The sequence below is a fragment of the Podarcis melisellensis genome, assembly GCF_964234715.1.
Source record: "Podarcis melisellensis genome assembly, chromosome: 16".
In the NCBI taxonomy this organism is placed as follows: domain Eukaryota; kingdom Metazoa; phylum Chordata; class Lepidosauria; order Squamata; family Lacertidae; genus Podarcis; species Podarcis melisellensis.
The window spans coordinates 7,769,887-7,795,218 of NC_138533.1; the positions used below are offsets into that span (position 1 = coordinate 7,769,887).

At 50.8% G+C, this 25,332-nt stretch overlaps 1 protein-coding gene across 3 annotated transcripts in view; it reads left to right on the forward strand.

The window, feature by feature from the left end:
• DENND4B (DENN domain containing 4B) overlaps window positions 1-23,430 on the forward strand; it is a 58,479-nt gene extending 35,049 nt beyond the window's left edge. For 2 of the 3 annotated variants that reach the window (XM_081891300.1, XM_081891301.1), the window contains exons 13-28: window positions 1,200-1,345; window positions 2,441-2,580; window positions 3,593-3,716; window positions 5,301-5,507; window positions 6,497-6,625; window positions 7,670-7,823; window positions 8,874-9,044; window positions 10,364-10,788; window positions 12,129-12,233; window positions 13,300-13,475; window positions 14,274-14,463; window positions 15,615-15,860; window positions 18,005-18,110; window positions 19,415-19,580; window positions 20,528-20,592; window positions 22,531-23,430. In XM_081891300.1, coding sequence (XP_081747426.1) covers window positions 1,200-1,345; window positions 2,441-2,580; window positions 3,593-3,716; window positions 5,301-5,507; window positions 6,497-6,625; window positions 7,670-7,823; window positions 8,874-9,044; window positions 10,364-10,788; window positions 12,129-12,233; window positions 13,300-13,475; window positions 14,274-14,463; window positions 15,615-15,860; window positions 18,005-18,110; window positions 19,415-19,580; window positions 20,528-20,592; window positions 22,531-22,676 — 2,696 coding nt within the window. In that variant the 3' untranslated portion in view covers window positions 22,677-23,430. The remainder of the gene's footprint in view (window positions 1-1,199; window positions 1,346-2,440; window positions 2,581-3,592; window positions 3,717-5,300; window positions 5,508-6,496; window positions 6,626-7,669; window positions 7,824-8,873; window positions 9,045-10,363; window positions 10,789-12,128; window positions 12,234-13,299; window positions 13,476-14,273; window positions 14,464-15,614; window positions 15,861-18,004; window positions 18,111-19,414; window positions 19,581-20,527; window positions 20,593-22,530) is intronic. The other variant, XM_081891302.1, reaches the window with a different exon arrangement.
• The last annotated feature ends 1,902 nt before the right edge of the window (window positions 23,431-25,332 follow it).

Consider the following 25,332-nt stretch of genomic DNA (forward strand, 5'->3'; position numbering starts at 1 on the left):
TCCCCGATACACTGACTGACTGACTCTCTCACACACATTTTGATTTAGTGCTGGGGCAGAATAAGTAGATAGCAGAACACGCCTCCTCCTCTCTGGAGAGTCAGCAGAGACCATCAGGAGATCATCAGGAGATTCTTGGGTATGGGAGGGGTGAAATCTCCTCACTTCCGACTGAGCTATCTTCTTATGTTCCAGTGAGGGAGGGCATATTCATGGAGGATATCAGCAGCTTCTGGTCGCAGGGACTCTATTCTGCCTCCCAAGATGACATAGAGACCATCGAGACGTATAAAAAGTAGACATGTGTTTTAGTTTTATTTTCAGCTTTGTCATTGATCCTTTCTTTTGAAATCTTCAAACAGTTGTTTTTCTGATAATTTCATCACTTTATTTTTGCAAAACCTCTTTGAGGTTTTCTGCTTGTTTTCTGCAATCATACGGTAGATAAATTTTACGAGATGCGTACGTAACAACAACCAAATGTTTGAGGCTTTTTGCTTTTTTTATAAGCAGTATACAAAGCGGTATACACAGCGGGTGGAGCTGTGGGTTAAACCACAGAGCCTAGGACTTGCTGATCAGAAGGTCGGCGGTTCGAATCCCCATGTCGGGGTGAGCTCCCGTTGCTCAGTCCCTGCTCCTGCCAACCTAGCAGTTCGAAAGCGCACCAAAAAGTGCAAGTAGATAAATAGGTACCGCTCTGGCAGGAAGGTAAACGGCGTTTCCGTGCGCTGCTCTGGTTCGCCAGAAGCGGCTTAGTCATGCTGGCCACATGACCCGGAAGCTATACGCCGGCTCCCTTGGCCAGTAAAGCGAGATGAGAACGGCAACCCCAGAGTCGGTCACAACTGGACCTAATGGTCAGGGGTCCCTTTACCTTTTTATACAAACTTTATGAAATATGTTTTATAATGCGTGTTTTAGCCTGGTTTTTAACTTTGGCATTGAATTGATCTGAATTATTTTTTTCCGATGTTTAAAATAGCTGTTTCGTCGCTTTATTTTTTTGTAAAACCTCTTTGAGGTTTTTTGCTTGTTTTCTGCAATCATATAGTACATAAATTTCATGAGATAAGTAGATAACAACAGCAACAACAACAACAATATCTTGAGTGCAGATTTGAACCTGAGTCTACCTGGTCCAGTGCTCTAACCACTACACCACCACTGCCTCCCATTCTCCCCCCTCCCCAATCCAGGCTTCCTGAAGTCACGTGACCGGGCGTATCACAAGTTTTACGGGCAGCTCCTCCGTACCCAACTCTTCACGCAGTTCATTGAGGAGTGCTCCTTCGTCAACGACCGCCACACGTCCCTAGAGTTCTTCGACTCCTGCGTAGAGAAGGTGACAGGGAGGGAGCTAAATGTGGGTTCAGCTGGGGCCCAGGAAATGGGTGCTGTACAGATCAGGCTGTTGAACACTCAAAATGAGATTTGGTGAATTTCATCTGTCGAGTGTGCTACTTAAAGCAGTGGGGGGATACTTCAGTCAAGGGTGGGTGGCTGCCCCCGCAGACCTTAATCCAGTCCCAGTACAGTGGTACCTTGGTTCTCAAACACATTGGTACTCAAACAACTTGGAACCCAAACACCGCAAACCCAGAATTGTTCCAGTTTGCGAACTTTTTTGAGAAGCTGAATGTGCTCTGTTTTGAGCACATTCGATTTGCTGAATGTACTCTGTTTTTGACACTCCGATTTGAGTGTCATGCTTCTATTCTGAGTGTTACACTGAGGTCTGTCTGTTTTTGCTATTTATTTTGCGTTTTTGTTTTTGCAGATCTTTTTGTTTTGTTTTTGTGACTGTGTCGACCCCAGTTCAGCTATTGATTGTGTGACTGCAGAACATTGTTTATTGCTTTTATTTTATGGATCATTGGTCTCGTTAGGTAGTAAAATTCATGTTAAATTGCTGTTTTTAAAAGTCTGGAATGAATTAATCCATTTTGCTTTACAATGGTACCTCGGGTTACATACGCTTCAGGTTACAGTTGCTTCAGGTTAAGACTCCGCTAACCCAGAAATAGTAACTCGGGTTAAGAACTTTGCTTCAGGATGAGAACAGAAATCGTGCTACTGCTGCATGGCGGCAGCGGGAGGCCCCATTAGCTAAAGTGGTACTTCAGGTTAAGAACAGTTTCAGGTTAAGAACAGACCTCCAGAACGAATTAAGTACATAACCAGAGGTACCACTATACTTTCTTTGGGAAAGCCCGCCTTGGTTTTGGAACGCTTTGTTTTTGGAACAGACTTCTGGAACGGATTAAGTTTGAGAACCAAGGTACCACTGTAAGGCTTTTGCAGTCTACAAACGCTCCTTCAAATGGTCATTAAATTGAAAAAGGGACTTTTTTAGATCCCCTGATGTGAGGCCATGATGCCACGTTAATGCACATCACAAGACCTCTCTCTCTCTCCTGCCATCGCTGTTCCTGCTCAGGTGCAGGTGGACCTGGAGAAGATGGAGGAATCTCCCCTGATTGAACTAGACGACACTCACGGCAGCGAACACACCGTCTTCATCATGCCCCCGGAGGAGCCCACCGGACCCAATGGCGCCGAGCTGCCACCGCGCTACCAGTGAGTTCTGCTGGAATCACAGCATGGCAGAGTTGGGAAGGGGCCCCTCAGGAGTCATGCAGCCCAGCCCTCTGGGATGCAGAAATCACAGCTAAAGAGTCCCCGGCCGAACAGCTCGTACTATCAGGGCGTTCCTCCTAACGTTTAGTCGAAATTTCTTTTCTTGAACACCTTGGTTCAGGTCCTGACTTCTGGAGCAGTGGAAATCTAGCTTGCTCCACCTTTGACGTGACAAATGTTTGAAGAAGACTTCTGTGTCACTTACCATAACACACATGGATTTTGTGTGTATAAATTGGGGTGTGGGAGAAACGTAAAGGGTTTAGATAATTTTGTTCAAATGTTGAGAGAGAGCATAGCTTGAGATTTCATTTTTGGGTTTGTTTTTGGGGTTGCATCAGAATGTTGACCCTACTCAGATAAGACCCTTTGAAATTAATTAGTGGGCCTGCAATCATCCCGGTCACACCTTGAGGTGACCAGCGGAAACCAGGATGGGGCTGTACAAGTAAGCATGTTGGTACATCAACTCTTGACATGGAGATGAGAGCCTCTTTGGGGAAGGGTTATAACTCACCAGCAGAACAGCCCCTGCCTTGCAAGAAGAATTCCATCCCAAAATGTCCAGAAAAGTTTCCTGTCTGAAATCCTGGAGAGTGCTACTGCCAGTCCGTGTCAGCAATATTGAGCTAGATGCACTAACCGTCCAACTCAAGTGACTCATTTTCTTATTTATTCAGAACAGTGAGGACTAGAATCTTACTTTCCTTTTGCAGGAAGGGGCTGCCACTCAGTTCTAGAGCATCTGCTTTGCAAATTTGCATGAAACCCCGGAGAGCTACTGAACGTCAGTGTGATCTGTGCTGAGCTAGGGGGACAGCGGTCTGACTCTGTATATGGCCGTTCCTATGTGCCTGTTTAGAAATATTCAGAAGCAGGAGGTCTAGAAGCATTATTTCAAGGGGGAAGGCCACAACTCAGCCGACCGCCTCCTTCTCTCTCTTCACTCCAGGTACGACGGCTTCCCCAGGCTGCAGGCCAAGCTCTTTGAGCGGCCCCAGGACCAGCTCATGCCCTCACTCTGCCAAGCCCGGACCAGCGCTCCCAGCAGCCCAGCTCCACGCAGGACCAAACAGGTAGGGTTTGCGCCTGGGCTTGCAGCAGTGGCTACAGGTGTCCCACCACTCTGTGCCTTATAGCACATAAAAAATTGTAAAACATGAGACATAAAAAATTTCCCAATATAGAGCTGCCTTCAGATGTCTTCTAAAAGTCAGATAGTTGTTTATTTCCTGGACATCTGATGGGAGGGCGTTCCCCAAGGCGGGTGCCACCACCGAGAAGGCCCTCTGCCTGGTTCCCTGTAACCTCACTTCTCGCAGGGAGGAAACTGCCAGAAGGCCCTCAGTGCTGGACCTCAGTGCCTTGGCTAAACGATAGGGGTGGAGTCCTTTAAGGGCACTTTCACATTGCACATTTAAAGCCCTGTGTGTGAAATATCATTTTAAATAGACACGGCTTTCCCCACAAAGGATTCTGGGAGCTGTCATTTGTTGAGGGTGCTGAGAGCTGTTAGGAGACCTCATTCCCACAGCTGTTTTGTCATTCAATCCCTCTTCCCAGGGAACTCTGGGAGTTGTAGCCCTGTAAAGGGAATAGTGGTCTCCTAACTCGCAGCACCCTTAACTGATCACAGTTCCCAAGAGTCCTGCGGAGGAAGCCATGACGTTTTGAAAAGATACCACAGGGCTTTAGTAGTAGGGTTCAGATGTGGCCTAACCCTGGTTGCTTAACTTTAGCAGGTCTGCTCTGGGTAGAAATAACCCTGGCGAATCCCTGTTGGGGACGCGGGTGGCGCTGTGGGTTAAACCACAGAGCGTAGGGCTTGCCGATCAGAAGGTCGGCAGTTTGAATCCCTGCAACAGAGTGAGCTCCCATTGCTCAGTCCCTGCTCCCGCCAACCTAGCAGTTCGAAAGCATGTCAAAGTGCAAGTAGATAAATAGATACCCCTCTGCTGGGAAGGTAAACGGCATTTCTGTGCGCTGCTCTGGTTCGCCAGAAGCGGCTTAGTCATGCTGGCCACATGACCCAGAAGCTGTACGCCGGTTCCCTCGGCCAATAAAGCGGGATGAGCGCCGCAACCCCAGAGTCGGCCATGACCGGACCTAATAGTCAGGGGTCCCTTTACCTTTACCTTAATCCCTGTTGACCTTGAGCTACAGTGCAGTTGAGAAATAAATTGTTTGAGTTCAGTTGTGACCTTCTCCCTCTCTTCTTCCCCAAACCCCACAAATCTTCCCCACTTGAGGGACGATTCCAACAGATTCCACACACAAAAAACGCTTATGTCCCTGTGGAGATGGCAGTACTGAATCGGTGGCGCATGCCCTCCTGGCTTGCACGCTTTATAAAGACTTGAGGAATGAGATTATCACCCCTCTTTTAATGTCCATTCCGGGTCGGCCACCCACTGCCACAGTGCCCTTTCTCTTGGCAGATCATCAAGATGAGAAGGTGACAGCAAAGGTTGCAGAGGTTTTTTTAGCTGAGGCAATGAGAATAAGATCCACTATCTGACTATTGATTCAAAACCCTAAAAATGTATTTTATATAATTGACTTTTTATTTCTATTCTTTGTATATCGTATTGTTGTTTTATTGCTACGGCCGATGGCTGACGCAAATGAAGATTCATTCCTTCATTCCCCATCCCTTATAGGAAATGAAGGTAGCCCAGCGGGTGGCTCAGAAGTACTCTGCGATGCCCGATATGTGGGCTAAGTGCCTGCTTGGGCACTGCTACGGCTTGTGGTTCATCACGCTGCCCACCTACGTGCGGGCTGCAAGCTCCAAGGTGCGGGCCCTGCAGACAGCCTATGAGGTGCTCAAGCAGATGGAGACCAAGAAGGTGGTGCTTCCCGATGAGGTAGTTGCTGGAGCCTGATGCCGTCTCCCTGATGTTTAGTGTGCAGAATTGGTTCGGTCCTTTGAGTTCATCTGAATAATAAATAATAATAATAATAAATTTTTTATAATAAATAATAATTCTTATAATAAATAATAATAATATTTTATTTATACCCCCGCCCTTCCCGGTTCAGAAAACCGGGCTCAGGGCGGCTAACAACAGATTTAAAATACCTAATTGAGGCGACAACATAAAACAGCATAAAATACAGTATAAAACGTGAATAACAATAAATTCAGAATATAGGGGGGAAATCCATCCAATAAACATTAGATGATTGCCAGGGCTTGCTGGCTAAATTAGTCCTATTTGGGCCAGCATGGAGACCAGGGGAGAATTAGCTGTGGGATCCCAGAGCGGGTAATAAAAGATCAGGCTAAGTTCAAGCTGAAAGCCAGGCGGAATAGCTCTGTCTTACAGGGCCTGCGGAAGGAAGTTAAATCCTGAAGGGCCCTGGTCTCATGGGACAGAGCATTCCACCAGGTTGGAGCCATCACTGAGAAGTGATCACTGGCCCTGGTGGAGGATAATCTCCAGGGGGCCTCAGACCCCTAAACTATGATTATTCATGGACCTTAAGGTCCTCTGCGGGCAGACCAGGAGAGGCGATCCTGTAAATACAGGGCTGCCTTCAGATGTCTTCTAAAAGTCTGGTAGTTGTTGTTCTCTTTGACATCTGGTGGGAGGGTGTTCCACAGGTGCCACTACCAAGAAGGCCCTCCACCTGGTTCCCTGTAACTTGGCTTCTCACAGTGAGGGAACCACCAGAAGGCCCTCGGCGCTGGACCTCAGTGTCCGGGCAGAATGATGGGGGTGGAGACGCTCCTTCAGATATACTGAATTGTAGGTCTGTCATGTGGGATTCTCCCTTGGCAAGGGGTAAGGCAGGGAAGGGGATAAGCAACCCACAACTGTTCATGCCCTCTCTTTGCTCTCCCGCTTCTCAGGTTTGCTACCGAATCCTGATGCAGCTGTGTGGTCAATACGGCGAGCCTGTCCTCTCCGTCCGAGTGCTGCTGGAGATGAAGCGGGCTGGCATTGTGCCCAACACCATCACCTATGGCTACTACAACAAGGTACCTCTCTTGCAGACCTCTCCACTTTCCCTCGGCTCTGCCAGAGGGCATTCTGCTTCAACAGGGCACAGGATATAAGGATGTGTGTCCGGCGTCTGCTGTTCCCCATGGGGCTCGGGGGACCTGCAGAGAGAAGTCGTGGTGATTATGAGAAGCTTTCTGGCCCAGAGTCTGGTCTGAGGAGTTGAAAAGACAGATCAGGACCCTGGAGAGCTCCTAGCAAGCCCAGCTGGCTGAGTTATGGGAGATGTTGTCTCAGCGCAAGGCTGAGAGGGCTTGGAACTGATACCTGTGCTCCTGTGTGGTTCTGGAATGGAAGATGCTGTAGGGAACTTGCCCAGGGGACTCTCAGGAAGCTAGAAAGAGCCACATATTCAGGCCAGGGAACTGCAGAAGGATGCTCATGCCTAGTTTGGCCCCTAAGCATTATTTCTCACCCAATTTAGGGAGGAGACAAAAGCTTTACAACTGTGGATCAGAATCCCTTGCTGATCTTTGGCAAATTGCCCTGAGATCTACCAGTAGTAATAGTAATAGTAATTTATTATTTGTACCCCGCCCATCTGGCTGGGTTTCTCCAGCCACTCTGGCCGGCTTCCAGCAAAGATTAAAAATACATTAAAATGTCACACATTAAAAACTTCCCTGAACAGGGCTGCCTTCAGATGTCTTCTAAATGTCAGGTAGTTCTTTCTCTCTTTGACATCTGATGGGAGGGCGTTCCACAGGGCGGGCGCCACTACCGAGAAGGCTCTCTGCCTGGTTCCCTGTAGCTTAGCTTCTCGCAGTGAGGGAACCGCCAGAAGACCCTCGGCGCTGGACCTCAGTGTCCGGGCAGAACGATGGGGATGGAGACGCTCCTTCAGGTATACTGGGCCAAGGCCGTTTAGGGCTTTATAGGTCAACACCAACACTTTGAATTGTGCTCGGAAACGGACTGGGAGCCAATGTAGGTCTTTCAAGACCGGTGTTATGTGGTCTTGAGATCCCGAGAGCTCCCTTCCGCCCGCCACTTGCTTTGTTACCCTCTCACCTCCTCCATAGGCCATTTTGGAATGCAAATGGCCGTCTGGTACCCAGGGAGGCCGCCTCCGCTGGGCCAAGCTGCGCAACGTCGTCCTGGGGGCCGCCCAGTTCCGCCAGCCCCTGCGGCAGCGGCAGCGCGAGGCAGAATCGCAGAGCGTCAGCGGCCAGTCAGGTATGGAAACCTTGCCTCATGAGGAATGGTTGAAGGAGCTGGGTATGTTTAGCCTGGGGAAGAGTTGAGAGGAGACATGATGTTCTGGTCCTGGGGGGTTACCGTGCGGCGTGGTCCGAGTCCAGTCCGAGGTCGAGGTTGTGGTATGGGGGCTGTCCGTCCAAGGCAAGGAGTCAGGTGAGGTCAGGAACTTTGGCAGAAGCGCAGGACAGGGTGCCGGCAGCAACAGGTTACCAACAATGTTGCTCCCACAACCTGGGACTGGGCTTGCTGGCTTTTATCTCTTCTGAGGCATAAGGCAGCCCCGATCCTCAGGTGACTCGCCTCTCCTGGCCTGGAGGTGAGCACTCCTCCTGCGGGAACTTAGTTCCCTCCGCCTCTCTGCCCTGAGCCTCTGCAGCTCAGGAGAGGCTGGAGGGTCACTGGACCCAGAGGCAACCTCACATTCCCCTGACGGGGCTGCGAGAGGAGTACCTGCAGGCAATGGGTCCTCCATCACCTCAGGAGCCAGAGCAGATTCAGCTGGTGTCTGCTCCTGAGGATCCGGCACAGGTGAGGGCCCTTCAGGTTCAAGCCCCAGCCCCGGCTCAGCCGGTCCTGGAGGCGGGGACTCCTGTGCAGGCTGGGATTCCTCAGGTTCAGCCACTGAATCCGATTCCCAGGCCATCACACATGATAGCCATCTTTGTATAGCTAAAGGGCTTTCACATGGAAGATGGGGCAAGCTTGGCAAGCCAATGGAAGGGGCCTTGCTACCTCAGGTGTTGCCTGGGAGAACGGCCCCTGGCGGAGACAGTTCAGGGAGAGAGAAAAACATTGAGGAGGGATAGTGTTGATGGTTGAAAGTTGCTTTTGAAAGTGTGATTTGCTTTCTGCAAACTGCTTTGAGGTGGGGTCTGGCTGGGGGGACGTAAGCAGGTTCAGAAAAGTGTCATCTAGAGCTCATTGGGATGGATACGCTAGCAGGTTAATCATAATGCAAAGGACTTAAAAGGTTTGGTCCGAGCTGGCTGCTGGAGACGGCATTTTTCTCCCTGCTTCCGTTGGCAGAAGGCAGAGCCATCAAGATGCCAGGCTCCCGGTCCCGGTCCCGGTCCAATCTTCAGCGGCAGACGACTTGGTCTGGGGGCAACGTGACCGAGAGCCTTCCGTCCACGTCGCTGGTGAAGAGCGGCAGCCTCAGTTTCCCTCAGCAGGAGCCTGAAGCTGGAGTGGCTCGTGGTGAGTTTTGGAGGCGGGCGGAGGGCTCCTTGGAGAGGGGCAACATCTCCTATTTCTTTTCTTCCTTCCTTTCCTTTTTAAAATGGGAGATGGGCGAAATGCATGAAGGATCTCGAAAATAGTTGCAACAGGATCAATATATCCAACGGGGGGGGGGGGGGAGAGCCTAATAAGAGCCCTTGGATCAGTCAGACCTGAGCACAAGAGCATCATTCTCTCTTGTGGCTTCCTGCAGCTGGGATTCAAAAGCATCACTGCCTCCAACTGTCGAGTCAGAAGACAGCCGTTGTGGCTATTGGCCTTGATAGCCTTCCCCTCCGTGAATTTGCCCAGTCCCCTTTTAAAGCCATCCGCCCCTTGGTGGCCGTTGCTGCCTCCTGTGGCAGGGAGTTCCACAGTTTAATGCTGGATGTCCCCAAGTTCCTCTTGCTTGCTTTTTCTCTAAACTAGGCCAACACTTCAGCAATACCTTTCTGCCCCGCTGTATCTGCCACATTCCCTCACAGGTTTCCGGTGGCCATGTGCCAGTGGTGGGCGGGGCCAGAGCTCAAAGTGGGAGGGGCAATGAACATTCCAAGGGCCTTGTGCCCGTGGTGGGCGGCACCAGAGCCCAAAGTGGGAGGGGCAAGGAGCATGAATTTTATTTCTTACAGTAGGACACTTCCTTACACACATTTGCACACCCCACCTGCTTTACCCGGCCTTAAGGCAGGCCAAGAAGCACAAGCAGAGTCCACGGACAGGTTCCAGCTAGGCAAAAACCATCAAGGAGGGTGCAAAGCAGGGACAGTGCTTGATGTGCCCTGAGGGCTGGATAGCATGGCTTGGAGGGCCGCATTTGACCCCACGCCCTGGCCTAATAATAATAATAATAATTTATTATTTATACCCCACCCATCTGGCTGGGTTTCTCCAGCCACTCTGGGTGGCTCCCAACAAAGAATAAAAATGCATTAAAATATCACACATTAAAAACTTCCCTGAACAGGTCTGCCTTTAGATGTCTTCTAAAAGTCAGATAGTTGTTTATCTCTTTGACATCTGATGGAAGGGCGTTCCACAGGGCAGGTGCCACTACCGAGAAGGCCCTCTGCCTGGTTCCCTGTAACTTCACTTCTCGCAGGGAGGGAACCGCCAGAAGGCCCTCAGCACTGGAGCTCAGTGTCCGGGCAGAACGATGGGGGTGGAGACGCTCCTTCAGGTATTCTGGACTGAGGCAATTTAGGGCTTTAAAGGTCAGCACCAACACTTTGAATTGTGCTCGGAAACGTACTGCTGTAACCCATATCAGTCCTTTCCTGTCCTCTCCTGCTTTGCAGCGACCAAGGGCCTGGGCGCCACAGACCACGCCAGCAGCAGCACGCTCCCCGCCCTGCCCCACTGGCTGCAAGGCCGGGCCGGGAGCTCCGAGGACGGGAGTCTGTCGGACGTCAGCAGCTTCTTGACGGACGAGAGCGACAGGTTGACCCTGAGCAGCGTGGACACTCAGCCGGGCCCGGGGCGGTTGGAAGGCTCTGCCACGGAAAACCGCGGCATAGGGAGTGGCACACCGCGCAGAAGCCTGGCCGCCAAACTCCAGCAGCTGCTTTCGCCCATCAAGCGGCCATCGCTGAGACACGGCACGACCGCGGAGCATTCGCACGCACGCCACGGGTCCGAGCAGCGGGACCTCCCACCTCGCCGCAGCCCGCTGGAAAGCCGCTTGTTCCTTCCTCGCGAGCGCCCGGGCTCCACTGCCTCCGAGGTAGGGAGGCCTGAGCAGCAGGCTGCGCGGTAATCGTGCCTGAGGTGGTTCTGGAACAAAGCAGGTTTGGGAATAAAGGCTTCTGGCCTGTTTAGGCAACTCCTCATTTATGTGTGTTCAAGGGCTGCGTCTCACCAAAGTAATAATAATAATAATAATAATAATAATAATAATAATAATAATAATAATATTTTATTTATATCTCGCCCTCCCCGGCCGAAGCCGGGCTCAGAGCGGCTAACAGCAGTAAAATGATACAACATTCTAAAATCATTTCATTTCATTCTAAAATCAGTTCAAATCAGATTAGTGGCAACCATTGGGCTAGAGTTCTGTGAGGAATTCCAAAGGAGGGGGAGGGGCTCAGACTGTGCCCTGGCCAAAGGCCTGGTGGAACAGCTCTGTCTTGCAGGCCCCTGCGGAAAGATGTCATGTCCCGCAGGACCCTAGTCTCTTGTGACAGAGCGTTCCACCAGATCGGGGCCACAGCCGAAAAAGCCCTGGCTCTGGTCGAGGCCAGCCTAACCTCTCTGTGGCCCGGGGCCTCCAAGATGTTTTTGTTTGAAGACCGTAAGTTCCTCCGTGGGACATACCAGGAGAAGCAGTATGAGAGACTGTCCCGTAGGTACGAGGGTCCTAGGCTGTATAGAGCTTTAAAGGTTAAAACCAGCACCTTAAACCTGATCCTGTACTCCACCGGAAGCCAGTGTAGCTGGTATAGCACTGGGTGAATGTGATCTCGCAGCGAGGAGTCTCGCCGCGGCATTCTGCACCTGCTGGAGTTTCTGGGTCAGTCTCAAGGGCAGCCCCACGTAGAGCAAGTTACAGTAATCCAGTCTGGAGGTGACCATCACGTGGATCACAGTGGCTAGGTCAGGGCGAGAGAGGCAAGGAGCCAACTGCTTAGCGTGGTGGAGATGAAAAACAAACCTGGAAGTGGCATGAAAAGGGGCGAAAATGGCCCTGAAAGAGCGCAAAAAACTATGCTTAGCAATCCCATAAGCCGTTGCAAGTGCAATTCCATGAGCCCTTGCACCGGTCTTTGAGGCCTGTGGAGGGTCGGAATTTGAGCAAGGAGGTTTGGAAGGAGCGATTGTGGTGTTTGCAGGTCTCTTTCATTATGTTCCCAATAAACACAATTTTGCTTACATGTGCGCTGCCTCAGGACTTAACCCCCGTGTAAATGGGGAGTTGCCTCTACCCGGGTTCCTATTATCGCCCTTTCCCCTTGCTTGGTTACTTGATTCACTGTCTCCGTTTGAGATGTGCGTTATTTCTTGTTACGGTTTATGCTACAAAATTCCAACAAATATTCCCCACCCCACTTTTCTTTGCAACAGAGTTCCGTGTCCCTGGGCAGCGAGTACGATTATTCGAACAGCTCCTTGTGCAGTTTCAACCTCCGGAAATCCACCGATCTGCTGACAGAGTCTCCGGCGGTTGAGGTATATTCCAGCTTGCCGTCCCTGACTCGTTCTGCCTGCATCCCTCAAAAGCTCCTCTCTCCACCATCCGTACTTTAACGTACCGTAGGTGTACCCTCCAAGCATTATAATTAAGCCTCAGTTATTTGCAATGCACTCAATGTGGGGCTGGGACGCGGGTGGTGCTGTGGGTTAAACCACAGAGCCTAGGACTTGCCGATCAGAAGGTCGGCGGTTCAAATCCCTGCGACGGGGTGAGCTCCCGTTGCTCGGTCCCTGCTCCTGCCAACCTAGCAGTTTGAAAGCACATCAAAGTGCAAGTAGATAAATAGGTACCGCTCCAGCGGGAAGGTAAACAGCATTTCCATGCACTGCTCTGGTTCGCCAGAAGCGGCTTAGTCATGCCGGCCACATGACCCGGAAGCTGTACGCTGGCTCCCTCGGCCAATAAAGCGAGATGAGCGCCGCAACCCCAGAGTCGGTCACGACTGGGCCTAATGGTCAGGGGTCCCTTTACCTTTAATGTGGGGCTGCTTTCGGGGGCTTGATCTGGAGACTCCAGCTGGTTCAAAACACTGCAGCTCGACTGTTTAATTTCATTTAATTTAGTATTACATTTCTACTGTGCCTTTTCTCCCTAGGAGATCAAGGTACATGGTTCCCCCTTGCCCCAACTCCAATTCATCCTTGCAACAGCCCCAGGAGGTGGGTTAGTCTGAGGGCCTGTGAATGGTCCAAGGTTAGCCGGTGAGCAGAGAGACTAGAACTCAGGTCTTGCAGGTCCAAGACTGTCACTGTAACCCCTACACAACGCTGTACTCCACCTTCTTCTGAAATACGAGCTCCATTAGGTGCCTCCCACTCCTGAGTTGTTCCTGTGCCACAAATAAGAACTGGTTCTTCAAGAGCCAGTGCAAGAGCTTGCTTTTTTCCTCTTCCCTCCCTGATCCTTTGCCCTTGTGTGCCGTGACTTCAAGATTGCAGGCCGGGAACTGTCTTGTTTCAATGGACAGTCTGCAAGCGACTCTTTGCCCTCTGTGATTCTATGGGCCTTTGCCAAGCAACTTTCTTTCCTGATCTTCCTCAGGTCTTGCTCTCCAGCTGCTCCCGGTGCCAGGCCTGCAGCTCGCTGGTGTACGACGAAGAGGTGATGGCCGGCTGGAGTTCAGACGATTCCAACCTGAACACCACCTGCTCCTTCTGCGCCCGCCCCTTCGTGCCCTTCCTCAGCATTGAGATCCAGGACTTCCAGGCGGCCCCCAGGTCAGAACCCCAGGCGGTTCCACTCCCCTTTCATTATAGGGGTGGCCTGCTCAGCAGCACTGGCTGCTTTCCATTGGGACTGGTGGGGCGGAACTTAGGGGGCCCACCACTTGGTGGCACCAGAGGCAATGACAAGCAGTGCTTACAACCAATGAAAGGCTCCTAAGACTCGTGGGGCAGAAGTCAGGGAGCTACCAGTAGGTGGCGCCAGAGCAGATGGCTGGCAGAGAATTGGAGAACAGAGACTGTTCTTAGGATTCTAGAGACAAGAGGCTTAGCCCTTTGCAAATAATACAGCCTGGAACTGTATGCAATGCTGGGCCTTTTTTCAAAGGAGAACCATTGAAACGAATGGACATGACTAATTTAGGTCCATTTTCAATAATCTACTCTTGAGTAGAACTCAGTTGGATACAGTCCTCTATGTCTAGGTTGTGCCATTTTGACTTTCAGAGGAGAGTTCAATTACTCTCTTTTTTTAAAAAAGGGAAAAAAAACCTTCCAAATATTCCATGCACTTAGAAATCTTCTCCAGCATTCTAGTTTTCTAGGTGCAGGGGTTTATTTATTACACATATGGACATGTGATTTTCCCTTCTTGTAACGCAGACCAAGAAACAGGTTAGCTGTCTCATCTATGGCTTGTTTTGAGTGCGGGGGTGAAGAAAGACGCTTGGTGCTTGCTTGTTTTAAGCAAGGCACTAGTCCTTATGTTTGCAATAAAAAATGGGAGGACTAGAATACGTTGACATATATATTGAGTAGGTGTTTTTCTTTCCATCATTTCCGCCTCCCCAGCATCGCCGACACCTCGGACACCAGCTCTATCTCCTCCGATTGGCCGCGGGACAGCGAAGCCCCCGCCCCAGGGAGCCAGGGCCCCGTCCTCAGCGACCGCTCCCACTGCCTGTCTCTGGATGAAGCTGAACCGGAACCCGGAAGGGAGTCCAGGGCTGGGTCTCTTTGCAACGGTTTCACCGAGTCTCCGGTGCGTATAGGCTTGGGGGAGAACCTTCTGAGTCTTGCAGCTAGAAAACGGGGGAGTTGCGATGAGAGGAGGAGCAACACGCAGAGCCCAAGGGCCTTATTCCCGTTTGGGCAAGCTCTCGAGGGCCGCGTGATGCCAGTGGTGGGCGGAGCCAGAGGCAAAAGTGGGCGGGGCAGCACATGTAAATGGCACCTTTGCGCGATGGGGCTAGTTTCTGCTACAGGCAATAGACTCATCCAGGGAAGCCAGAGGGCATAATCAGGGTTCAAGGGAGGGTAGGACTCGAACCCGTGGCTACAATCACAGGGAAAAAACACTTAGGGTACAAAGCAGGCCTGGCAAAGGGTGTATATGGAGGGCCGCATCTGGCCCCTGAGCCTGTGGTCCCCCCCTCCCCCCATTCTAGCTAGACAGGCCTATTTTGAACCCAGGCTTACCCCCTTGGCATTAAATGCTGCGGACTCGCTTCTGGAACATTTCTTTTTTAAAAAAAAAATTTAATTTTTATTAACTGGCCAATCACATCAAATTAAATCACATCGCATAAATTCCAAATTACAAAGCCAAATGACACGCAAATTCGTGAAGCGCTTCTGGAACATTTGAAGTTGGCTCGATGCCGTATGGCCACGTTCGATCCCTACCAGGCACGTTCTGGGCCTGCAATTTAGCTTCTTTAAATTCAAAAATCTGCTTTCTAGTCCTCACCAAAATCCGATACTGCCTCTTGCCTGCCTGCTATGTATATGAGTGTGCATGTAGAAATTTATTCATACCCCACCTTTTTATCTGACGGGGCTTAAGCCTGCTTACAGTTAAGAATAAGAACTGCCAGAAACATACTGTTACAGAGGTGAAATTCAGATTAATCTCTTGTCCTCCTGTTGCCTCTGGCCCTTCCCACTGTTGCAATGCGGCCCCCAGAAGCTTGCCAGGAGGGCAAGTGGAAGGCAGTTCTCCGTCCAGAGCATTCCCCCTCTGTATAAGTCAGCTTCCTGTTTTCCTACCTATCCAATTTTTTAATCCTGGCCCCTTTTTTATATTGTGGGGTCCGGCGGTAAAGTTGAAAATGGGCCAGAGCAACACAAGGGTTGACGTCTGTCGTGACGCCTTCCTTGTTCTTACCTGTGCTTCGTTCCCCCCGCTTCCAGGTTCCTCAGGGTCCGGCCCCCGAAGTGGAGCACCTGGCCTTTGCATACTTGAGCCCCTTAGTCCTGCGGAAGGAGCTGGAGACCCTCCTGGAGAACGAGGGAGGGGACTTCCTGTCTCAGCCGGAGCTGGTGGACAACCACCCAATCATCTACTGGAACCTGGTGTGGTACTTCCAGCGTCTGGGTCTGCCCAGCAGCCTCCCCCAGCTGCTCCTGGCCAGCAAGCACTTCCAGTCTGCGCCGCAGGTGACGCATCTCCCCTTCCCTCTTTATCCTCACTGGAACAACCCTGTGAAGTACCGTATTTTTTGCCCTATAGGACGCACCGCCCCATAAGGCGCACCTAGTTTTTTTGGGGGGGAAATATTTTTTCTCCAGGTGCGGGGCTGGGGCGGGGGAGGCCCGAGCTTCCCCCGACCCCAGCCCCCAAACAGCAGCTCTCTGCAAGCCGTGGGAGCCCAGCGCTGCTTGCGGAGAGGTCCGCGAAGCCTGGACGTGCTGAGCTCAGCGCGCGCAGGCTTCGGCATGCAGGCAACTCTCCGCAAGCAGCGGGAGCGCTCCCGCTGCTTGCGGAGAGGTCTGCGAAGCCTGCATTCGCCCCATAGGACGCACACACATTTCCCCTTCATTTTTGGAGGGGGAAAAGTGCGTCCTATAGGGCGAAAAATACGGTAGGTTAGACCAAGAGAGGTGGGAACCTTCTATGGCCCATCAACACATTGTTGGACCCCCATCAACCCCCCAGGCAGCCTGGCCAATGGTCAAGGGTGGTGGGAGGCCAGCAACATCTAAAGGATCAGAGGTTCTCTGTCCTGGACACACATCCCAACCAATCAGGGATCATATATGAAATACAATTGCAGAGGTGTAAAGCAGGGGCACAGAGCCTGTTGCCCTCCAGAAATTGCTGGACTCCCAGCAGTCAGGGGTGATGGGAGTTTACACCTCTGAAAGTGCATTAAAGCCCTATACGGCCTAGGATCCACGTACCTACGAGACCACCTCTCCTGGTATGCCCTGCGGAGGACCCAAGTCACAAGGTGGTTAGATTGGTCTCAACTAGGGCCAGGGCCTTTTCAGCACTGGCCCCGATGTGGTGGTACGCTTTGTCACAAGAGACTAGGGCGCTGCGGGACTTGACATCTTTCCGCAGGGCCTGCAAGACAGAACTGTTCCACCTAGCCTGGTGTGACCCTTATGTTTCCCTCCCCTTACAGTCTTGATTTATCAGCTATTTTAAAATGAGGCTGCATTTTAAATTGCATTTTAACCTGTATTTTAAATCGGTTTGGTGTTTTTTCCTCCTCCCCCCTCTCTTTTTCCCCTATTACGTTTTTACTGTGATTTTATTGGTGTTAGCCGCCCTGAGCCTGGCTCTGGCCAGGGAGAGAGGGGTATAAATAAAATTTATTATTATTATTATTATTATTATTATTATTATTATTATTATTATTATTATTTGATCTCTGATTGGCTGGGACATGTTTCACACAGTGAGCCTATGGTCCTCCAGGTGTAGCTGGACTGCCCTGGCCATCCCTGGTGATGGGAGTTGTAGTCTAGCAACTTCTGGTTCCTCCCCACTGCCCTAAAGCAAGTTGTCTAGAAATTGTCCTGTGACTTTCCTACCGTAAGAGATCTGACAGTAAGAGCTGCTCAGTAGTGGAACCAGGGGAAACCATTGTGGAGAGATTGGATGGTCCTCTGTCCCAGATGCTTTACCTGAGATTCCTGCATTTAAGGGGGGGTTGGACTAGATGACCCTCGGGGTCCCTTCCAACTCTATAATTCCATGATTCTGTTACCAGGGTTGGGGGGGAGCCAAGGTTTGGCCCTCCAAGTGCTGCTAGACTCCAACTCCCCTCATCCCTGACCATTGGCAACTCAAGACAGCTTGCACTGCAGCTGTGATACTTGGCTTATATTTCAGCTGCTGGCCCGTTAATAACATCGCAGTTATTTTACTGACCGATTGGCTAATTATGCAACGTGACTTAAGTTGTACCTGTGGTGTTTCATTACGCCATTGTTATTCATTGTCGGCAAGCTGCTTTGGGATCGGTATGAGTGGACAGCAACATAGAAAGACAGAGTACAGTGGTACCTCGGGTTACATACGCTTCAGGTTACATATGCTTCAGGTTACAGACTCCGCTAACCCAGAAATAGTACCTCGGCTTAAGAACTTTGCTTCAGGATGAGAGCAGAAATCATGCTCTGGCGGTACGGCAGCAGCAGGAGGCCCCATTAGCTAAAGTGGTGCTTCAGGTCAAGAACAATTTCAGGTTAAGGACGGACCTCCGGAACGAATTAAGTTCTTAACCCGAGGTACCACTGTATTTGTTTTGCGCTCTCTGACCTTCCCCAATGACCGCCCTCCCTCTCCACAGGGCTTGCCTCAGGAGGGGCTTCTTGTGAACGTACGTTTGGTCTGGGATGTGTTGACGCCAGACCCCGACAGCTACCCCCCACTTTACGTCCTCTGGAGGTTCCACGGTAAGAACGGCGGATTCTGGGAATAGCAAGACCAGGGGTTACCTTTCCGTGGGGTTGCTACGGGGAAGGGGGGAGGGACCATACCAGGAGATGGCCAGCCCCCGCCATGTCCTGTGAGGCTTCCCCCAGTGTGTCTTGTTTGTTCGCTATGCAGGAAAACCCCGCTGAGCTAGATAAGCTTGATCCCACTTAGCCTTTCACTAGCCGTGTTCGTGAGGAATGGAGCTTCCATGTTCAAGAGCACTCTGTCCTGGGGACAAACAGCAGGGGAGGGCTAGTCCATCCATCCATCCATTCATTCAACTTTTATAACTACTTCATATTTCAGCAGAAATGTCCCAAGACTTTTACCTATCCAACAAGGGCTCCTGGGAGGAACTTGCAAAGGCTTGTTGGTTGTTAGGCTCTGTTTCTGCACCTTTTCTGCCCTTTCTACGCTCTTTTTTAGGGTCCTTTTTTTGCCACTTCTGGGCTTGGGGCAATGCGTGCTCGCGCATGCCTTGAACACACATATTTATATATTGCAATGTCAGCAATAAGGATGGAGCTATGTAGAGGCATCGGCTGGCTTCATGGTTTTTCCCACACTGTGATTTTTGCATCACACACACACACACACACCTACCCACCCATGATTCGTGATATATTGCCAGGTCAAAAATTGTGAAACCAATATGGTGATATGGACTTCAGACCAATTTTGGACGATATATTGCCCGGCCCTGACATGAATCATGATTTGTGATATACAGTCAAACCTTGGTTCCCGAATGGCTTAGTTGCCGAACAGATCGATTTACGAACGCCACAAACCTGCAGGAAGCTCCTGCAGCCAATCGGAACTTGTGCCTTGGTTTTCGAACAGTTTCGGGAGTCAAACGGACTCCCGGAACAGATTAAGTTCGAGAACCAAGGTACCACTGTATTGCCAGGTCAACAGTTATGAAAGCAATATCACAATATGGACTTCAGACCAGTTTTGGACAATATATTGATATATATTGAGGCCTCCGGGTATAGGGCGGTATATAAATTCAACCAATAAAATAAATATTGCCCATCCCTAGCACGGTCACACGGCAATTGGATGTGCATAAACACAGTACATATTTAGGCACACACTCTCTGTCTCTCACACCCCATATAGTGCAAAATTCACAGAGTACCAAATACGGTTACAACTAACAATAACAGCAGAAAATCAACATTTTGTGCAACACAGTTAAGCAGCAGCAAGTACCTCAAAGCAATATGCTTAAGTCCGCTTGCAGACACGTAACCGCCTTTCTTCGCACCCCACCCAGGTAACATCCCCACCCGCCTCCAGTCTTGGCGCCGACACAACCACCCCTTCTCGCTCTCGTTCCTGGAGGCGGTGCTGAGCTCGGTCGGGATGGGCGAGATGCACAAGGCCATCTCTCTGTTCCTGGACACAGTGAAGGAGCAGTCCGGCACGGCACACATGCCCAGGTACGATTTCTCCTCTCCTGCCCCTCTGCCCACCCACTCCTGCATGTCCCTGCGGCAAGCTTGGGCCCACCTGGCTCAGTGTTGCCTACACTGGCTGGCAGAGGCCGTCCGGGGTTTCAGGCAAGAGTCTTTCCCCTCCCCTGCCTGGGCATGTCGGGGATTGAAGCCTGGGCGTTCTGCATGCTAGGCAGGTGTCCTGCTACTCAGCCACGGCCCTCTCCTCTAAAGATAAAAGTAGGATTCTAGTTCCCATGCTTCTGGATGAAGGTTACCGTATTTTCTGCTCTATAAGACTCACTTTTTCCCTCCTAAAAAGTAAGGGGAAATGTGTGCACATCTTATGGAGTGAATGCAGGCTGCGCAGCTATCCCAGAAGCCAGAACAGCAAGAGGGACTGCTGCTTTCACTGCGTAGCGATCCCTCTTGCTGTTCTGGCTTCTGAGATTCAGAATATTTTTTTTCTTGTTTTCCTCCTCCAAAAACTAGGTGCGTCTTGTGGTCTGGTGCATCTTATAGCGCGGAAAATACAGTATATTTAAATAGTCACAGAGGAAGGCGCCTTATATTAAGTCAGACTGTTGGGATTTGGGGCAGACATACCTGGCGATGGCGGAACCAGAGGCCTTCCTCGTCCAAGTGCCCTGTTGCTTTGCCTTGATCCTTTCCCTAAAGGCAAGCCAAGATTCCAGTCCTCATGAAGAAAGGGGTGGTTTAATAGGAACATAGGGAGCTACCTCTCAGTCTGTTGGACCATCCAGCTCAGTGCTGGCAGCAGCTCGCCACAGTTTCAGGCAGCCATACCTGGAGATGCTGGGGTTTAAAGTGACGGCCTTATACATGCAAAGCAGGTGCTCTGTTGCCAAGCCACAAAATTCCCCGTGGTCCCATGGGCGCCTTCACAGGGACTTCTGCGCTTCTCTGACTCCCTCTCCTCTTCTTCTCCTTAGGAGTGTTTACCACGAGATCCTCTTCCTGAAGCTGGCAGCCCTGGGCAGGGACCACGTGGACATTGGTAAGTGCAAGGCCCCTGTATCCTGAAGGGGTTTGAGCGGCACAAACTACTTGGAGAGAGAGGATGTCTGGAGAGCTGCTGCCGCCCAGTGTAGGCACTGCTGAGTTGGATGGGCCTGTGGTCTGCATAAGGCAGCCTCTTAAGTTCCTAAGCAGGAAGGGGAAGTGAGAAAGAGATCTGGATTGAGGTTGAATCCTGACAAGACAGAAGTACTGTTTTGGGGGGACAGGGGGAGGGCGGGTGTGGAGGACTCCCTGGTCCTGAATGGGGTAACTGTGCCTCTGAAGGACCATGTGCACAGCCTGGGAGTCATTTTGGACTCACAGCTGTCCATGGAGGCGCAGGTCAACTCTGTGTCCAGGGCAACTGTCTACCAGCTCCATCTAGCTGAGACCCTTCCTGCCCGCGGACTGTTTCGCCAGAGTGGTGCATGCTCTGATTATCTCCCACTTGGAGTGGTGCATGCTCTGGTTACCTCCCACATGCTCTCTACGTGGGGCTACCTTTGAAGGTGACCCGGAAACTACAACTAATACAGAATGCGGCAGCTAGATTGGTGACTGGGGGTGGCCGCCAAGACCATATAACACCGGTCTTGAAAGACCTACATTGGCTCCCAGTATGTTTCCGAGCACAATTCAAAGTGTTGGTGCTGACCTTTAAAGCCCTAAACGGCCTCGGTCCTGTATACCTGAAGGAGCGTCTCCACCCCCATCGTTCTGCTCAGACACTGAGGTTTAGCTCCAAGGGCCTTCTGGTGGCTCCCTCGCTGCGAGAAACCAAGTTACAGGGAACCAGGCAGAGGGCCTTCTCAGTAGTGGCCCCCGCCCTGTGGAACACCCTCCCACCAGATGTCAAAGCGATAAACAACTACCTGACATTCAGAAGACATCTTAAGGCAGCCCTGTTCAGGGAAGTTTTTAATGTGTAACATTTTAGTGTATTTTTGATCTCTGTGGAAGCCGCCCAGAGTGGCTGGGGAAACCCAGCCAGATGGGCGGGGTATAAATTTATTATTATTATTATTATTATTATTATTATTATTATTCTTATTTCAGCACCCAGCAATTTCACAAGTCACACAGGTTTCATCCATGAGGTCTAGGAACTTGCAGTATTTCTTCCCCCCAAAGGAAAAAGGCTAACTTCCTCAAGAATCTTTTTGGCACTTTCTTTGCATCCGTGAAGTTTGAAAATGTGCTTGCGTTGTACATTTTTGAGATCTGTTTTTCCTTACCCTATTAACAGTTTGATTTCAAAGTCTTCTCTTTGTTCTGCATATCTATTTTAAAAAAATATTTCATTTACTTGACAATACTGAAACCAATCGGATATCCATTCTCAAATCTCTTTTTGTTTTTTTAAGGTTTACAACCACCTTCAGAAAAATTTAATGTAGCCCATTATGCCCCCATATTTATTTTATTTTGTGGGAAATAGCCACAGGGGCGTTTTTCTTTCCAGTAAGTTTTTGTGCCCGGTCCACACTCCATATAGACGGCTTCTTACAATAGGATTAAAAAAATTCTTTGTCGACTTTTACTTCCTAAATCTTCACGATGCTGAAGTGCAAATTCGAGAAACCTGCCTGTGTTTATTTAAAAATGAAAGAATGAAAAAAGCTGAAATTCTCAGGATGCTGCGTTCCATGAATACTAGAAACCTGCCTGTGTTCGTTTAAAAATAAAAGGATGAAAAAAGCTGAAATTCTCAGGATGCTGAGATCCAGCTGAGCAGTTCTCAACCTGTGGGTCCCCAGATGTTGTTGGACTACAACTCCCATCACCCCTAGCTAGCAAGGCCAGAGCTCAGGGATGATGGGAGTTGTAGTCCAACAACATCTGGGGACCCACAGGTTGAGAACCGCTGTAAGAAGAAACCTGGAGAAGAGGGAGCCCCCTCACACCCCTCACTTTCTGCCTCTTCCCCTCTCTGCAGCCGACTTCGACAAGAAATATAAATCTGCCTATTCTAAGCTGGCCAGCAGCATAGGGAAGGAGACTCTGAAGCAATGGAGAGCCCAGCCGCTCACCTCCAAGGCCATCGACTGCCGGAAAAGCTTTGGGGCCAACCTGGAATGCTAGCGGGGGTCACCGTGCCGCCGCCACCAACCTCCCCCCCCCGCCATTTCACCTCCAGCACCCCCACCCTCCAATTCCTGCAACATAGGAATCGCCAAGGACACAATGGGAGCTGATAACCAAATCGCGGCGGGAGCCGGTTGCTGCCAGCGCAGGACCTCCTCTGGGGCAGACTAGGGGACCCCGGAATGAGAGGCCTGTCACCGTCCTCTCCTCAGAGACCCCTCTGGTCCCTGTGTCCCCCACCCCCCGGAGCTGGGACGGGGTGTCCCAACGCCAGCCGGCCGTGGAGAGACGGCGGGACTCAGGGACCACGTGCATATAGAGGTTTCGGGAGCGCCTCTCCCCATCCCTCCCGTCCCAGCACTGCACTCTGCACGTGCATGAGAACACCCGGACGCCGTCCCCTCCCTCTCCCGTCTCCCCCCTTCCTCCCCACCCGGGTCGACCCCTCCCAGAGCTCCTCTATATTTTTGTGCACTGTGTTATTTTCTGGAAGGCAAGTCTGCCCGTTTCTTCCCGCGACACATCAGGGTTCAATTCAGGAAGAGGGCAACCCATCTCAAAGCCAAGTTGTGTTTTTGTTTTTTGTTTTTACCGTCAGTGTTTTTTTTCCGGGGCTGGGTGGGGGTGGGAAAGGGGGGGAGGGAGAAAGAGAGCTATTTTATAATTTATTTATTGTTGAGACCTTTTTCGTTGTTGTTGTCGTCGCTTCTGCTTTAACTGCCGAAAAGAGGAGCCCGCTAGCAGGTGATGGGGTGGTCCACATCCCTCTTTCTCTGCTTTGCCAGCCCCTTCCCCAAGGGAAGGGTTGTTTCCAGCTAAGTTCTGCTCAGGCTTGTTGAAATTAATGAAGTTGGGCCCCATCCACACTACACATTTAAAGTGGTATTGTACCGCTTTAAACAGTCATTGCTCCCCCCCCAAAGAATCCTGGCAGATGTAGTTCATTAAGGGTTCTCAGAGTTGTTTGGAGACCTCTCTTCCGCCTCACAGAACTATAATTCCCAGAGTTCCCTTAAGGAGAATGGTTGGTGGTTAAACCACTCTGGGATTTGTAGCTCTGGGAGGGGAACACGGGTCTCCATGCAACTCTCTGCACCCTTAACAAACCACAGCTCCCAGAATGCTTTGGTGCGGGGAGCCGTGGCTGTTTAAAGTGGTATCGTAGGGCTTTAAATGTATGTTGCGGGTGCAGCCTAGCTTAGGCCCGTGAATTTCAGCGAGTTTGAGCAGAACAAACGTTCGGTGCAACCCGGCGTGTCGTCCCGCCACCCCACTTTCTCCTCAGGGCTCGGATTGTGCAATATGGAGGCTGTTCTCCATCAAGACCCTATTTGTTGTATTCTTCATTTTGTTGGTTTGTCCGTTTCGATGTTTCCGGTTCTGTAAATAAAGAGGCTTCTGTATTTTCCTTCCGGGGTACTGCACACGCGTCTTCGATTGGGGCACAAGAGGAGGCCGCGCTCAGGTTCGCCTCAGAAACCCAAGTCCGTAAATGCGACGACGGAACGCGAAGATCTGCTTTAATGTGTGATCCCTGATGGGTTGGGATGTGTGTTTGTGGGCTCTCCATACATACTGCGACACCACTTTAAACAGTCACGGCTTCCCCTAAAAGATTCTGGGACCTGTCGTTTCTTAAGGGAGCGGAGAGTTGTTAGGAGACCCCAGCTCCACTCATAGAACTACAGTTCCCAGAGTTCTTTGGGAAGAGAGATGGATGGCTAAACCATTCTGTCTCAAACCCCGCAGAGTCAGGGCAGACAGTAGTAAACTACATGGACCCAGTGATCCAAACTGGAGGTATAAAGCCACTTCCTACGTTCTTCAGATCGTTCGGAGCCATGAGGACTGGAATCTTAACATTCGTTTTAGGGGAAAGACCACCACTCTGTATTGCAGCACCTGCTGTAAGTGCAACAGAGCCCAAATCCCATCTCCAGCTTTTCAAGATGGGATGTGTCCAAATCCCAGAGAGCTACTGGCCAGTCCGTGCAGAGCAGCAATGGGGAAACACTGGCCCTCCGGATATTCCTGAAATTCACCACCTCACTCAGCATGGCCAGTGGTCAGGAGTTGTATTCAAGGGGTGCCTAGGGCAGCCTGTCTCAGCCTGTGGGTCCCCAGATGTTGTTGAACTACAACTCCTATCACCCGTAGCTAGCAAGGCCAGAGCTCAGGGATGATGGGAGTTGTAGTCCAACAGCATCGGGGGATCCGCAGGTTGAGAAAGGCTGGTCTAGGGGGAGACAAAGGTTCGCCCTCCCTGGTATAGACAGTCCTAAACTAGATGTCCTGGCAGGTCTAACTCGAGAAATGGCAGTTTTTTTAATGTTTCCAAGGGCACATCTGTGCCATACATTTAAAGCCATTTTAAGAGCCTTGACTCCCCCAGCTGCACCCCCAAAGAATTCTGGGAAGTGTAGTTGGTTGAGGGTTGAGAGTTACAATTCCTTGACAAGAGGAATTGGTTGATAAGAGCCAACTAATTCTGGTTTTGTCTTCGCCCTCCACAAAGGCCACGTGGAGACTAAGGAGGTTGCAGGGTGCCAGGGTCGCCCACCAGAACGCTTGCAAGGCTACAAGCACACCATCCATTTAAAGCACTTTTAGCCAGTCATGGCTCCCTTCGCAGAATTATGAAGGGTTCTGGGAA